General features: G+C 31.5%; 1 protein-coding gene across 1 annotated transcript; it reads right to left on the bottom strand.

Annotated features, from left to right (window-relative positions):
- Positions 1–11054: 11054 nt before the first annotated feature.
- Positions 11055–13640, bottom strand: LOC111213957 (indole-3-acetic acid-amido synthetase GH3.6). The gene is made up of 3 exons (XM_022715802.2): positions 13196–13640; positions 11980–12908; positions 11055–11899 (listed from the first exon to the last, which is right to left on the bottom strand). Exons 1-3 carry the CDS (start codon positions 13519–13521, stop codon positions 11316–11318), a joined length of 1839 nt encoding a protein of 612 aa, XP_022571523.2. The 5' UTR covers positions 13522–13640; the 3' UTR covers positions 11055–11315.
- Positions 13641–16249: the final 2609 nt, after the last annotated feature.

Here is a 16249-nt window from a genome sequence, read left to right as displayed (position 1 = left end):
TTGTTTTTTTTTTTTTTTCCCAAATTGTTATTATTGATAGATGGCCAAGCCCAGAGCCGAAGCCCAAACAGAACAGGATTTAAAACAAAAGCCCACGAACCGGGCCACAAGACAAAGAACAAACAATGGGCCAAGCCCAAGTAATACCCGACCGCCACACGGCCCAAACCGGGCTGTTCGCCCTAGATGCGCCTCAAGGAGACGCCACTGCCGCCGGAGCTCCGAACCTGCAGAGCCTCCGTACGTACACACACGTTCATCGCCGTACTGTCTTCACGTCGGAGGGTTCATCAGATAACCGAGAACGCCTCCGACTTTGGACCACCAGAAACGCTGGACAGTCGAGCCGAGAACCGCATAAACTTCTTCTAGACACTTCATCGCCGTCGCCGGAGAGCTTAAACTGATATCTCATCGTCGGCGACCCACAAACCCCTCACAGAAGACAAAACCCACCGCTTCAACCATCCTCGATCTAATCGCCACACCCAAAACAAAGGGTCTTACCCCGGTATCAAGGAGCTATGTGAGCCTCCTCTCACCGTAATCCAGTAGCCGGCGAAGAGAGTTAAAGAAACCTCACCTTCCCGGAAGCAAAAGTGACGACGGTGGATCTATGAGAGCCCCCACCCCCCACAAGAGAGCCGACGTCAACGGAACTATGAAAGCCTCCATCGCCCGGAAATAAAACCACCAGTGCGCGCATCAAAAGCCCCGTCACCTCCGCGCGCCACCATACGGACGCGTCTCGACTCCAAAGCCGCACCACCATTTACGATAAGTGACGGCAACAGAGCTCCGACAAGGCGAACGATAGTGGGTCTGCGAAGACACCGAAGAAAGGGATCGAAAACAAGATGAAAGAAATTCTCCGGCGACGGCACGGACGCACACGCGCCGGCCGTACGCCGGAGGGAAACGATTCTCTCTCTCTTAATTCCTTTTTTGTTTTTTTTTTCTTCCTTCACGCTTTGTTTGTCTTGCACTATTGTTTAAAATATACTAAATTGACTACCGCTTTTTAAAAATACACTTAATCAAAATATATTAATCTTTAGGCTGGGGTTGAATTTATAAACTTCTATAAATATTTTGTAAATTTTTTTTAAACATTTATAAATAATTTATGAGAGTTAATTTAATTTTATCATATATTTAATGTATTTCAGAGAATAGTTATCATTTAAGAAAAAAGTGATATCAAACTTGTGATAAAAATTGAAATTTCCCCATATTATTTTTGTCAAATTAAGCTAAACTTCAAAGGGTATTTTTAATTAATAGAAAATCATCAAAGCTATTTTATACTCTATAATGCTTTCATATATTTTTTGTAATACTTTTCTATAATATTATTCAAAAATCTGTTAGTAATAAAAGCTACTTTATTGTATGACAAAAATTATAATTATTAAATTAAGAATGCTGATTTTATTTAAATTTAAATCCATTATTATTTGTTAGTTTAGTAACCAATAAAGAAAAATTTTACGTCGTCGGATTTGAGGATTTAATCTTATAAAATGAGATTTATTAATAATTATACAAATTAACAAGGTAGAGATTTTCCTGAATTTTTCAATATACTGGTTTAAGTTGATGCAAATAGAATCGTCAGCTATAAATTCTCATATAATATATAAAATTATACTACTTCTTATATAATTTGTAAGATTACAATAAATCAGAATTAAAAATAATTCATTTAGGAACAGTCCGGTTATATTTGATCGAAGCGAACCGGACCGGACATCTTTGACAAAATAATGTAAATTATCATAAATACCACATTCATAGTTCCACTTTTCATGTTTAACTACTTTTATCTTTATTTTTAATAAATGAGAAAAAATATTTATACCCTTAAAGTTAATTAATCTAAACTTAGGGTTTAGAGTTGAGGGGTTGAGTAGAGTTTTTAGAATGTGAAATTTAGGATTCTAATAAATATATAAATAAATAAATAAATAAATACTTAAAAAATATAAAAAATCATTTCAAACATAATTTTTGATTTTCAAAAAGAAATTTGATAAAAAAATTTCCAAAAAAATAAAAGATTCTAATTTAAAACAGTATAAATGTTTTTTATTTATTTAAATAATTATTTATTATATATAAAGAACACGAGTTTAAAAATCTTTTACCATTTAAGGAAAAAGATAATTTTTTAAATATTCTTTTAATAATGACAAAGATGAATAATGGACACGAAATTTGGCGAAACAAACCATATGCAAATGTTCAAATCCAGCAACAACGGAAGACGCAAAGTAGACCACCATTATTATGGCCCAGTAGCGTCCCACTGATACCAAATATGGCGGCCCAAAAAGACAATATTGTACCGTACCGTAGTGTAGAGGTAATAATGACTTGTTTTCAATCTGGTAAAACATTGAAATGGTTTTGAATTTTGATCAATATTTTGTGATGGGAATATAGATTGATGCATTTCGACAAGAAGAAAAGGGAGGATGGCCACTCATAAAATAATTAATAATTAACTTCTTAACTATGTTTATTACTTTGTAGTTTCAGTCACGACAACCTCTCACAATACACTGATTTCTGTTATATTTATATGATAACAGGATTCAGCTACTAATCATTTATATCTATAAGAATCACCTAAATCCTAGCAGTCAAGAGAGAAAAATAGAGATTTTTTTTTGTAGTTTCAAGCTGATGGCCAGAGACAGGGACGGCCCAATCTTATTAGAGGCCCTACTCAATTAAATTTTGGGTCATTTTTTTTAAGGTAAAAAGCCTGAAAAAAATTTTGGGTCTTTTTTCTTAAACTAAAAAACCTCAAAACATTTTGGGCCCTAAACGGGTGATCACTTTGCCTATGCCATGGGGCGGGCTCGGCCGGAGGCTTCTACAACTACAATATCGGTTTGTTTGATTCGTTTTGCTTTTCTTTTTTTTTTCCTTTCTAGTCATTTGATTTATTTGATTGTCAATTTATTTTAAATCTAACATAGTTTTTGATTATTCCTTTGTGTGTTTCTTCGATGGATTTGGAAAGATAAAAACTTTGGTTCAGTTGAACGTTTAGAGAAGGTGATTGACAGATCTAGAAGCGAATGGTGGCAGCCGATCTTACCGGCTTTAATCGTTGATGGTTCTTCATTTGATGGTAATAGAGTTCTTGATGTAAACTATAGGCTACTCCAAAAGGCAACAAGAAATTCTAATTAATCTACTGTTTGGAAGTAATATATTTGAATTTATTATTATCAATAGAGAAATATAAAGAGTTGTTTTGTCTCGATGTTTCCTACTGAAACAATAAAAAGAGAGTCGCAATCGTTATCAATAAATTCTGAAGCGTGGTGTTTTTGGATTAATATAAAAATTATTTCCCTTTAAATTCAACCATTCGAAAAGAAAACATGAATCTTTTTTATGAAATATCTTTAGTCATTCATACACAATATAGATGTATTATTTGGATCCATACTAATGTATCATTTTTCTATATTTTTTTTCTAGTTCTCATTGTTGAGTACTTGCTGCCTAAATTTTTTAATAATACAATACATCGTTAAAAACTATAAACCAACTTAACTAATTTGGAACTGTAGTTTCTTCTGGTTAGAAAGGATTTGAATAAATTATGATCTAACTACAAACTTGATTGTATAATTCTGTAGCATTACTAATGATGTCCGTTAGATAATCTTATAGGGAAAAAGTATATCAAGCTCATCTCCAATGGTTAACATCATTTTTCTTTCAAAATGACCTAATTTCAGATCATCTCCAATGATATATTATTTTGAAGGAAACATAAAAAATGAGAGAAAACTTTTATCAATGGTACATCATTTTGAGAGGAAAATAAAGATATTAGAGATGGGCACTTCGATTATTTTCTCGGTTGATTCGGGTTCGCTTCGGTTTGGTTAGTTTAGTTCTAGTATTTTTCCAACTGAAGTAAGACCTAGTTAGTTTGGTTCGGTTTGTGTTTGGTTCAGTTTATTTTGGTTTGGTTTGTATTCGGTTCAGTTTGTTTTTGGATCGGTTTAATTAGGTTCTTTTTAGTTTATTTTTTTAAGAGAAATTAGGTTTTAAAACATAAATAATGTAAACAAAAACTATGTGAACTAAATTCAATCTAAAACTGAAACAAAAACATTTAAAAAAAATCACAAAAGTATATAAGAATTAAAACAAATGAAAGTTAACTAAAATAAAAAACCAACATCATTAATAATGTCTCTTATATCATTAAAATTTAAAAACATGCAATGAATCATCTTCTATGTGATATCATAAAAAAATCTGCAACAAATCAATAACTAGTATATGTTATACAGAAACTATACGAGTATTTATTTATATCTTTACTACTCTAAACCCATAATTCCATTATCATAAACCTAGTATAAACCCATGATTCCATTAGTAATGAATTAAAATGGAAATATGTGATTTAGTATTAGAATTTTAGTATATTGGTATTACTAATATTTTTAATTTAAATAATTACAAAAACACATCGGTTTCTCTATTCGGTTCGGTTTAAAACCGAACCATTCGGGTGGGGGAAATCTTCAACCTAATAGTTTGAAATAGACTTTGGTTAGATTTGAATCGGTATCGGTTCGGTTGGTTCGGTTTGATTCGGTTTGGTTCATTTTTTTGCCTACCCCTAGAAGATATGAATAATAGCACATCAAATTTGAAAGAATACTATTCACAACCTCAATTTGATGTTGATTTTTTTTTTTTACAAATGATCTTTAAATCTTTACATAATTTTGTTTATATCTAAAAATATTACATATATGTGTTTTATAATTTAACAAAACAATTAATATTTTCATTACCACAATTATAATTTCATATAGATAATTTTATACTCTATTAAAATCTATAACTTGTATATATATATATATAATAAATATTTATTTAATATACAATTCTTTTGGGTAAAATTTGTAAGTTCAAAATATAAAAAAAATATTATTAGAATTTAATAATAAGTATTAATAAAACATTATAGTAGGACAATTCTCTTTTGAGAGGAAAAATGAGGAAGCTATTGGAGCAAAATTCAAACTCATTTTGAATTTACATCATTTTCAGATAGAAGATGCCTCAAAATAATAAGTTCGTGTTTTATTTCAGTAGTTTTCCTCATTTTCTCCCTACAAAATTAAAAATAGATTATATTATTAACACTTCTTATTAACTCAATTAAAGTTTTTTATTTAAAAAAAACTAACAAAGAACTATCTTTATCATATACATAAATTTAGTTTTTAAAAAACTATAAACCTATGTATATAAACTTATAATTGTATTATGAAAATATTCATAATAATTTTAAAGCATAAAATACAAATAATGAATCTTTTTAGATACAAAACAAAACAATATAAAAATTGAAGGGCAGTTTATAAATTAAAAAATCCAACACTAAAATAAGTTTATCAATAGTATTTCCCTCCTATTTGATGAAATACTATTTATAAACTTATTTTATCACTCAAAATGATGCAATACTGAAAAATGTTTTTCTTCATTTTTTTATCTTTTCTTTTCAAATAAAAGGTTACTGGAAATGGTCTAAGGTAATATTCGATAGTAAAAACAGTGTCGCTAAAGCAAAGACAATCAGCATTTGAAAACTAGTTTTATCTGAGGGGAACCCATATTTTATAATGTTAACCCCGTGACTGAAGTTCGTATTAACATACGTCCTAAAAAGAAATACTGATACTATTAAACAAAATTATCTTAACCCACACACACAAATATATATACAGAATACACTATAGAGTATAGACTGTATTTTGTTAATGATTATACTGCATTATATAACAAGGCGAGAAAACCTAAGAGTGGTTCTGTACCAAGCACTACTCACAAATATTGAAACATATATACTTTAAGATTTTCATTTATTTACTCTTTCTTTCATTATCAACCGGAATATCCTGAATGAATCTTTAACTATAAGGTTTCAATTAAGCTTGAGCATCAGAGGAAATGGATTCGAATATGCTTTAGAAAGAAGACTACGTAAGGACATTTTTAAAAGGTATTATAGCAAATAATTGTGGTACAATGCCATCGGATCTCGAAGAATTCTGGTACAATGATTAATTAATACCAGAATTATCTGGTTATAGAAGGGCAGAGACCAACTACTATAGTAGTCAGACTTAAATATTCAAACGTAAGGGATCATTTTGGTTTATCCGCTTAAATTTTTTACTTTTCAAATTATAATAAATGAAAACATCGCACAAACTGAGTGAAACCTAAAGGCATGTTCTTTTACATTATTTAGTCAATATTATACCATATCCAACAATCCATGAAAGGAAGAGATACAGCTCTAAATAAAACAAGCAGCAGTTACTACGCACATAACAACAAAGTTCATCAGCGTTCAGTGCCGGTCCAACATTCTCATTTTTTTCTTGATGCCCTAAGCTCATTTAAAATTTTATGCCTTTGTTATTCATGTAAAAAAAAATTTATGCCTTATATACAACTAAATTTTTCGCTTAGAATATGATGCCCTAAGCGATCGGTCCCCTCGCTTATGCTCGAAACCGGCCCTATCAGCGTTTATTCATTTGTTGCATGGACGAGTGGCTCTATGTCAGGTATAAGTTGCTTCGTGTGCAAGACCCGAAAAAGAAGTATCATGTCCTTTGGTGGAATCATGAATATTCAGTGATGGCCATTTCTTATACATTTTTTTTTCTTCAGTTGTGGCTTTTTTAGATCGAGTATTTCTCATAAATATTATTTGACAAACAAAACATTTACCTGGTTTTTATACTTGCGAGTAAAATGATATAAATTGAAGAAAATATTGAACATGACTGATTTGTTAACTAAGTCTTCTAGTATCGAAATAATAAAAATCATGAAATTTTAGTAGACCCAGCAAAAATATCGTGTGTTTGTGTGTACTAAATTAGCAATCTATATTTGGCCACGATCAAGATTTTAAACCACCACAATACAACATGTTGGAAAGCACAATATTTATGAGCCGACCATCCATTTTATCATAATAATTACTGCACAACTATTAGATCAGTTTTGTAATCTTTTTAATCTATTACTAACATTTATTGCATGCGATAATAAATATTGATGGTGGCAGTGTAGCACATCAAATCATCAATCTAACTATCTAACGATTCTGTAAGCCGTATTAGAAGACTTCAACTGGTCTCTATTTTCGTCGAAATGGAAGTATAAAATAAACACTAGACTTTGATCCGCGCACCTGTATATTTTAAAAAATATGTTGATATTTGTTTTTTATTTAATTATTAGGATTTGGAAAAATGAATTCGAGGAACATAACCAATACCGATCCAAAAATATAGTACCAAACCCGAACATAAATTGATTAAATATTCGAATTATTCAAAATTTTGTTATTTAGAAAACTGAATCTGATCTAAACTGAAGTATTTGGATACCCGAATTTATCTAAAAATAGATTTTTATACTTATATATATTAATTATTTTTAGATTTAACGTATATAAAACATCAAGAATGATACTTTTAAATTGTTTTAAATACTTGAAAATATATATAGATAGTCAAAAGTAAATATCTAAAATAGTTAAAGTATACTCAAATCACCAAAAATACTTAAAATAATTATTGATTCCATATCCAAAATTTTAAATCAAGCCAATTGATATGTTAAGCTTAAGTATTCTGACATATGTTATTCAAATTTATATGTAATATATTATTTTATTTATAAATTTGAGAAATTTAAAATATATAATGATTTAAAACTTTTAAAATAATTCAAATGGGTTATCAAAACCCGCCAAACCCGCAAAGATCCGAATCGAACTCAAACCAAAATTTAGAAACATCCTAATAGGGGTGAAATCTTTGACCCCTAAAACCCGAAACGCAAACCGATCAGAACCAAACCCGTATGGATACCCGAAAGCCCATCCCTAGTCATTATTATATACATATATTGTCATCATATAATTAATCGTATTTTATACGTACCATCATATAAGTAATCATATAATTAATAGTATTTTACACATACCATTATATAAATAATTATATATATTATATTTTTAAAACTTAATATGAAATATAAAAACCATAATTTGAGTTGATATTTCAAATTGGGCTTTGTATTGTATTTTTCTTATATATATTAATAACATTTTTTTATAATGGTTATTGAAAAATAGTTTAGTAAAAATTAATTTTTGAATATATATGTATATTTTTGAGTGATATAAATCAACTTTGAATTATTATTTTGATTTGAAATATGTATATAAAGTTTAATTTTTGTATGGTTAGTTTGAAAAAAAAAGTTTTAGGTAAATAGATTGACCAATTTTGGTGTATTTTAAAACTGGCACATATAGATAGTTTCTTATAATATGATAGATTTTCTAATTTTTTTAATAACATAAACCCATTAATTTTTTTCTTAATACTATTATCCTTGTTTTCAAACAAAATTAATTTTTTTAAAAGACTACAATCCATGTTTCCAACCACTCCAAATTTTTTTAATAGTCTTCAAATCTCCAAACACTCTAATTTTGTATTTGAGTTTTAATAAGATAGATTATTTCCGTTTATCTATATATTTTTTCTGATCAACTATTTCCGTATATAACAATATATTAACAAATGATTTTATTGATAAATAATTATCCGAGTGTTAAACCACAATTTTAAAAACATGATAAACCACCATATTACACTTGTAGACTTGTATAACTTGATAGCTTCCGTTAGGCCTTAGCTTTTTTTTAGCTAGTGTTAAATTTCCACTTTCATCACACAATAAACAGAAAATAAATAAAATCAAACTTGATGTTGTTAGCCGGGGATAACCAATTTGATTACGAGATTAAAAAATTAAGACAAAAAAGAACACGTATATTATGATTATATGTGCAATAATGGCCACGAGACATACAAACATTGCATATTGTTATGTTTGTTGTTTGCGTGTATGTATTAATGTATATAACATAATACTATACATATATACATGTATCTTCCACTGTCCAAACAGCACATGATGGGCATTGTTGTAGACTTGTAGTTATACTATTCTGATAAATAGTATTATACTTATCATGTTTACTGGCCGATGTGGGCAAAAATAATAATTTGAAATTGGAGACAAAAGAAGTAAAACGCAGAACACATCATACAATGTCGTTTTACTTCTACAGTACTACTGGGCCAAGTTATCACCTACTTGAGCCACAACGTAAGCCCAGCAAGGGAACAAAGCTTTGATGCACCGCACGTGCGGGATACCTTCATATGGGGTCAGTCAAAAGTCAACAAATTTGTAGCCACACGTGTAAGTATATTCGAGTGATTGTCGGATTGGCCACGTGAAAAATCCAGCAAATACCCGACACTCGGTTTGTGCCATCTGAAATTTTCTGTTTTGTTTACCAAATCATTGAAGTTCTTGTCATTCTCTTTGTCGCCCAAGAAAATTATCTGTGGAGAATTTTGGTTTAGGTTAACCAAAGAGTTTCACGATATTGCTTTTTTTTTTTTTTTTTCTTTCTGTGATATCAAAATATTTGTGGATGTGATCATTGATCTCTTCAAAATAGCTTTATATCTCGTTCATTTCTAAATAATTCATGTTCTAACACTTTTTATTTGTTTTTAAAACATCAATGTTTTTTATTTTTTATATATTTTAGTAATAAATTGTTAACTTCAAGAATATCAATTGATAATTTTGGGATTTATTGAGTTTCTATTTGTTTAAATTTATGAGAAATTGTTATAATTTTGAAAATTGATGCATTGATAGTTAAATATTAATTTATTATTTGTAAAAAATCTAAAATATACATTATTTAGAAACAGAAGGAGTATATCTTATGAACTTGTTAGTAGAGAGATGTATAAAACCAAGATTCATTTAGTTTTTTTTTTTAAAAAAAAGATTCATTTAGTTATATAAACGGTGTCTTCAAATGCCAGTTATAAAAACGATAGAATGAATACAAAATTTTCTGACAAAAAAATAAGAATACAAAATTCAAAACAAAATAAAACCTTAAGTTTAAACAATCATTTTGATAAACGTCCTAACTTTAATCTCGAAACCATAATTCCAAATAAAAATATAAAGAGAGACACCATATAGAATTAGAAAAACAGAAATCAGACAAGGAGAAAAAACAACAAATCAAAACTGGTAAAAGTCTAGAAATAAAGACTTTACCAGTCGAGGCCGTAATGTACTTTATGACATTGTATGCCAAATTAATCTTGGATTTTGTGTGAACCCCAACAATGGTTTCTAACGACCAATAATAATATGTATATATCAGTTTCTACTTGAGTTGTTTAACTAAAGCATCTCTTTCTTGTAAATAATGTCAGCAGCCATTTTGAGTATTGTCTGCTGTTTTCTGTAGCACAGAAATAATACATTAAAATCGATTACAGTGGCATTTCTGCCTTTTGTAAACTTTGAATAATTTTATTTTACTCAAATTAAATCTTTTATATGTAAAAAAGAAACAATTTCAAGCCAGTTTTGTGGTCTCTGATATCACACAGGGAACATTTTTTCCCACAACTTGGCAAAATTTCATTCATTTCTAATTCCAAGAGGAGGATATGTAATAGAATGCAATATTAAGTCTTATTCTTTTAGTTATAAAAAATAAAATAATAAGTCTTATTCTTTTTTTTTTGAAAGCTGGTTTTTAAATAGTAAGTCTTATCCATGTGTGCTACTTCTGACGTTAATGTGAACTAAACTGATAAAATACTTGCTCGAGTTATAAAATAGTTTGAAAATGCAGCACATTATTATATTACGTGCACATAATAAATTGTCGGGTCTACCGTCTACATACATATTATTTATTTAATTAACTAGTTTTCGATCCTTGAATCTTTGATGATTCTTGTTCATCTCTCGATACATAACAGTCAGAAAAAATTAAGGTTTTTTTAATTATTGAGTTTGCTAAACCAGGTCAGTTTTAGGAAATTCACCCTGACTAATCAATTGCAAGAGAATAGTAAAAACGAAATGGATTAAAAGAAACATAAAGTTCCTATGTACATGTGATTATGAGCTAAGCATAGTTTAAAACATAAGTTGTTTACCAAAAACACAGCAAAGCAAAAATTAAGATTAAGATTAAAATTAGACAGACAGACGGACATAATGATTAACCACTTTTATCGATATTCATCTGACTACGAAACAGTTCAAATGGGACTAGAAACTTTTATCGCATAGAGAGAGAGTCTCTCTTTCTCCTCATAGTTTTCTCTTTAGTTACTTCCCCATTGCTTGTGACCAGGGGTCCATTTTGGACACTTGGGGCTGAAGTAAGACTTAACAACCCTAGAGTTTAAAAGCTCAATGATGGGAGCAAACTTCACACACCTCGGTGTCTTGTACTGATTGATCGATGCCCCAAGGCTTATCGCGTAATCCATGAGCTTATCAAAAGTCCCTGACTCAACTACCTTGATCTCCAACGGTCCAATGGACTTGTCACTAACTCTTCCTTGTCTATAAACACTGTTAAACGATTCCTCTATGGTTAAACAACAATCCTCGTAGACCGAGGGAGGAACCGGCGTGTTACCGTTCAAGCACAGCTCCCAGAACAAGACATAGTGGCCTGGGATGGAGGATGTGTCTGCATAGCTAGTGTACTCAGAGAGTGAGGCATCAAAAGGAACAAGGTGCGTTACCGCGTTTTTAACTGCGTTTTGAAGCTCCACCTCGTCGGTTTTGTCTGAATCAATGCTTAGGACCACATTCTTGCGGCATATGAAGCTGAACTGAGGTGCGTTGTTCTTGAAACCAGCCACTCTTAGGACATCACCAACTCTGTATCTGTACAGACCTGCAAAGAATATCAAATATTTTTCAGTCTTTTGTTAAAAAATGAAATAAAAGATAATTAGATTAAATTAATTTTTTTACCGGCATAGGTGGTGACGACAAGCTCGTACTCCTGACCAAGCTTTACATCAACGAGATCAACAAGCTCTTTCTGTTCTTTCTCAGTGAGTGCTTTTGGAAGACTGATCGAGCTAGTGACTCCATTGTTCCTATGGACAGGCAAGAACTCGAAGTAGGCCATGGTTGGTATGAGAGTGTAAGAGACCTCGCTTGGTTTGCATAGTGGCCTGAGATTCACACCAAAGTAACACTCCGAGGAAGCATACATTGTGCAAACAAGAGGCAAACCATTGCTGTAATAATCCAAAGTTGGAATATACTGTGACATTGTCCCGGTCACAATCACATCCACATACTTTGTGTTTGGCCAAAGCCTAGTGATGATCCCTTGCCAAGAGTTCTTCATGCATTCGGATTCGATAAAATCCGCAAGCTTTGGATCCGGTTTAAGAATCTCCCCGACCGCCTCACGGACGGAAAGATCGGTTATCTCGGAACTGAGTGTACCGGTTCTAATATCACGGGTTAGTTCAGGCCAATGTTTCTCAAGAAACTTGATGGCTCTGATGAAACCAGAGGCAAAGACAGCGCCAACACGGAGCACTTCTTTGTGTTGGCATAAACCACATAGCATTTGAGAGTACATGCTTTGGTAAGAGTCCGGACAAAGGATGGTTTGGTTAGGGCTTGTGTAGTTGGTGTAAGGGTCATATGGTCTGTTTTTGAAGTGAGAGGATTTGTAGTAACTGGTCAAGACAGGACGTGCAGGGAGACCACCTGGTGTCTTAGATTCGGATTTGATGAACAGAAAGTACATTCCTTTGCCTTTGTCAAGACCGGGAACAAACTGGCTCATCACAGGCATCAAGAGACTGTAGAGAAGTGATCTTCTGTCTAGCTCCTCTTCTATTGTTGGCATCAGTTTCCTCTCTCCACCAGATGTTCCAGAACTGTTTTGACACAATTACATAAAATGATGTTAGCTCCAAAATTTTAAAATATTTTATTTTATTTACCCATAAGAAAAAGTTAAAGAATTTTTTTTTTGGGGTCAAATAAGTTAAAGAATAATTTGTTTTTTTTTTTGATAAAGGTTTTAACAGTGAATGGATGAGAAAATTAAAATCTTTTTGAGTACCCATTAAAACCGAAGACTGACTTAATAAAGAAATTCGAATATTACATCTCAGCCAAAGTGATGAAACAGAGCATTAAAACAGAGTAACAAAGGATAAACCGGGTGAGGAACTCAGAGATGGGGCTAGAACAGAGGATTTGTGACGTATCACCATTAGCGATTCTGTTGATCTCAGGCTGAATATCTTCGTAGGTTACGACAGGCATGACGTGTTTGAAAGTCTCACGGTCGGTTCGTCCCTGGAGCCCGTGACGTTTGAGGTACTCCACGTCAGCATTGCGTGAGAGAATCTCTTCAAGAACCCTTCTCTGGACATCGTCAGCGTTAGAGGTCACTTCTTCGATGAACTGGAGCCTGTTCTTGTTCTTCTCCGCGAGAGTCTGATCAGAAACCTCCAAAGCTTCGATCTTTGGTGCCTCAGGCATTGTTTATGTTTTGGTGGGTTTAGAGATTAAAAAATGAGAGAATGAAAGAGAGAGAGAGAGAGAGAATGGTGAATAAGCTTTGTTTAGTTTTGAAGCTTCAAGGGTGTGAGGAAGAATGGAAGAGAGCGAGGCAATATATATAGAGGGAGAGAGAGAGAGGATGATGGTGGAGATGACGTCGAAGGATATAAACGTAAACTAACAATATGTTTATATCCAGGATTTCAGTGAAAGGTTTACTATTCGTGTTTAATCGGCTTTAAATTATTTTATTTCATTTCGAAAAGTGGAATTAATAATATTTTAATTTCCAAAATGGTCAATACCTCTTCTACTGGCTTGAATAATATTTTAAGGACATTCAAACTATATAGTATTCTCTAATTCGCCCACTTTATTTTCAACTGATAAAATACATTAGATATTTACTCTTTTTGAAGGGGGTTAATACATTAGATGACTGGTCGATTTTTTACCCAACATTACCTAAATAATTCTCTTAATATGAAATGATCATGCAAATGGAGCATGTAAATTTTTTTTTGAATCGGAACATATATATTTTTTTGAATCAAAATAATATCGTTCTTTAACAAACATTAGTTCGATCTGTTACAAAGAAAAAACATTAGTTCGATTTCATTTAAAACATTTTGGTTTGCTTTGGCTAGGTTTTTCCTATTAGAACATTACGGTAAACGTATTAATGTAACAGGAACGATCAAATACAAACATAACCATATTAGATAGATATAACGGGGCATGAATGAGGACACAGATTTTATTACGGGATTTTTACCCGGTTGACCAGGACGGAGAAACCGGCAATATCCGTTTAATCAGCAATAGTTTCTAACGGAGTTGTCCCACAAACTACCGGCAACAAACTCCTCTAAAGCCTTTCCTATAACCCTAAGATACACCATCATTTTGCGTTTCCCGGTAATCACAAAAAACGGCGTTCACTATGAACTTCTTGCCGTACTTTGAGATGTTTTTTGGTCAATGTATCCCGGCGAGAAGAAGTAGAAATCCAGAGGTCGGGACCATTACAGCTGGACTCCATTGTTATTGGTTGACACGTGTAATTGGTGTTATACTAGTTTGGTGCCTTCACGTATAGTTTATTTTCATCCAACCCTTTTGCTGGATTTGTTATAATTTTTATCATCCATGAATATCAAATGAGTGTATATATAATCAACATTTTGTTGGGTGTGAACACCTTATGTTTTCTTCTAGTTGGTTTATTTGTATAATTTGAAAAAAAAAATCTGTTAAATATCGGCAAACGCCTTAGATTGTAAACTCAAATTTTTGTTACTGGAATTATCACATCGGGGATACAACTATTTGACGTCAAAAGTCTTGATATTAACTAGAATTAGATACGAGACCAAGATGGTAATATTTAGCAAAGATATTATTCCCGTCAAAGTGTCATCTGCTTTTCAATTTATATTCTTGTTTATCTAACTTAAATGCTCAGTGTTTGTTTTGGAATGTTCTAATCATATATAATGCGGGAGAATTATAGAAGAAGATACTACAGATGTGATATATAAAGATAATAATGACTACGTACGGTTTATATGTTTTCTAATTTTTTTTTAATTTATAAGAAATTGTGAAAAATTAACAGTTCTATGATAATAAGGATTAATGCATTAAACCCTCCAATTATTAAGTAGAGAAAGACAAGGAAAATGCGATATGTTCATTAATTCTTCGGAAATCTTTTAACCAAAATAACAACTATATTTATAATTTATACGAACAATTACAAAGTACTTGTCTTATCACAAAAGTATATATTTTCTTTCGTTGACAAGTAAGTTGGAATTTTATTCGACAAGCAACACTGTATGATCAGGGGATATCTTCAAAACTCAACATCAATTAAAGCCACTGGTAGTATAAATATATTGTAAGGACTGATCAAAATATGTTTAGTCGAATCAGTAGAAAGTAAATCATTGATTATAAAAAAAAACCATATTCAAACATAAATATATATATATCAGTTTTCAAAAACTCATGACGGCTAATGTAAGTACAGAAGTACATAATACGGGTGCACATATATAATCACATATCTTGAAAGAAACTGCTATGTATTTTAGGTTTAAAATCGGTGCCTAACAAACTATCGTATGCGTAGACGACTATATATATTTCTTTGGTCACTTCCGTGTTCGTATTTAGCAGTTAAATACTTGGGTGAAAAAGTGAATTACCAAAAAGAGCGAATCAATATCCCCCTCCAAGTTAGTCAAACTTCTTATTTTTTCTTTCTGGCTAAGAGCCTAAAGAAGGTAGTTAACCTTTATACTCATATTCTTGTGAGATGATTTTTCTATGCATATGACTATAGAACTTTATTGTAATATATTCGCAAAGCATCCTAAAAATTTAAAGATGTAAAATTCGTAATGGAAAATTCCGTAAATAACATCACTAGATGATGTCAGCTATACGGTCTACATTTTTTATGTTCTTTGCCGATTTTACGCTCGCCATCTCCCTTATTTACGTATGGTCCATAAATTCCCTAGAAAATTCCAAGAAAAAAGAACTAGAACGAGCTAAAAATATCTGAATCATGACAAGAGTTAATACTATGAAGATGAGTGTTTTATCGTTTTAGGGAATTTGTTTGATACGGACCATACGGTAATGCCATGTGGGAGCTCCCCACCGATAAGGCCGAAAATCAGGTGATAGCGCG

This window comes from Brassica napus, chromosome A2 (assembly GCF_020379485.1).
Source record: "Brassica napus cultivar Da-Ae chromosome A2, Da-Ae, whole genome shotgun sequence".
Classification (NCBI taxonomy): domain Eukaryota; kingdom Viridiplantae; phylum Streptophyta; class Magnoliopsida; order Brassicales; family Brassicaceae; genus Brassica; species Brassica napus.
This window is presented reverse-complemented; position numbering and strand designations above follow the sequence as displayed.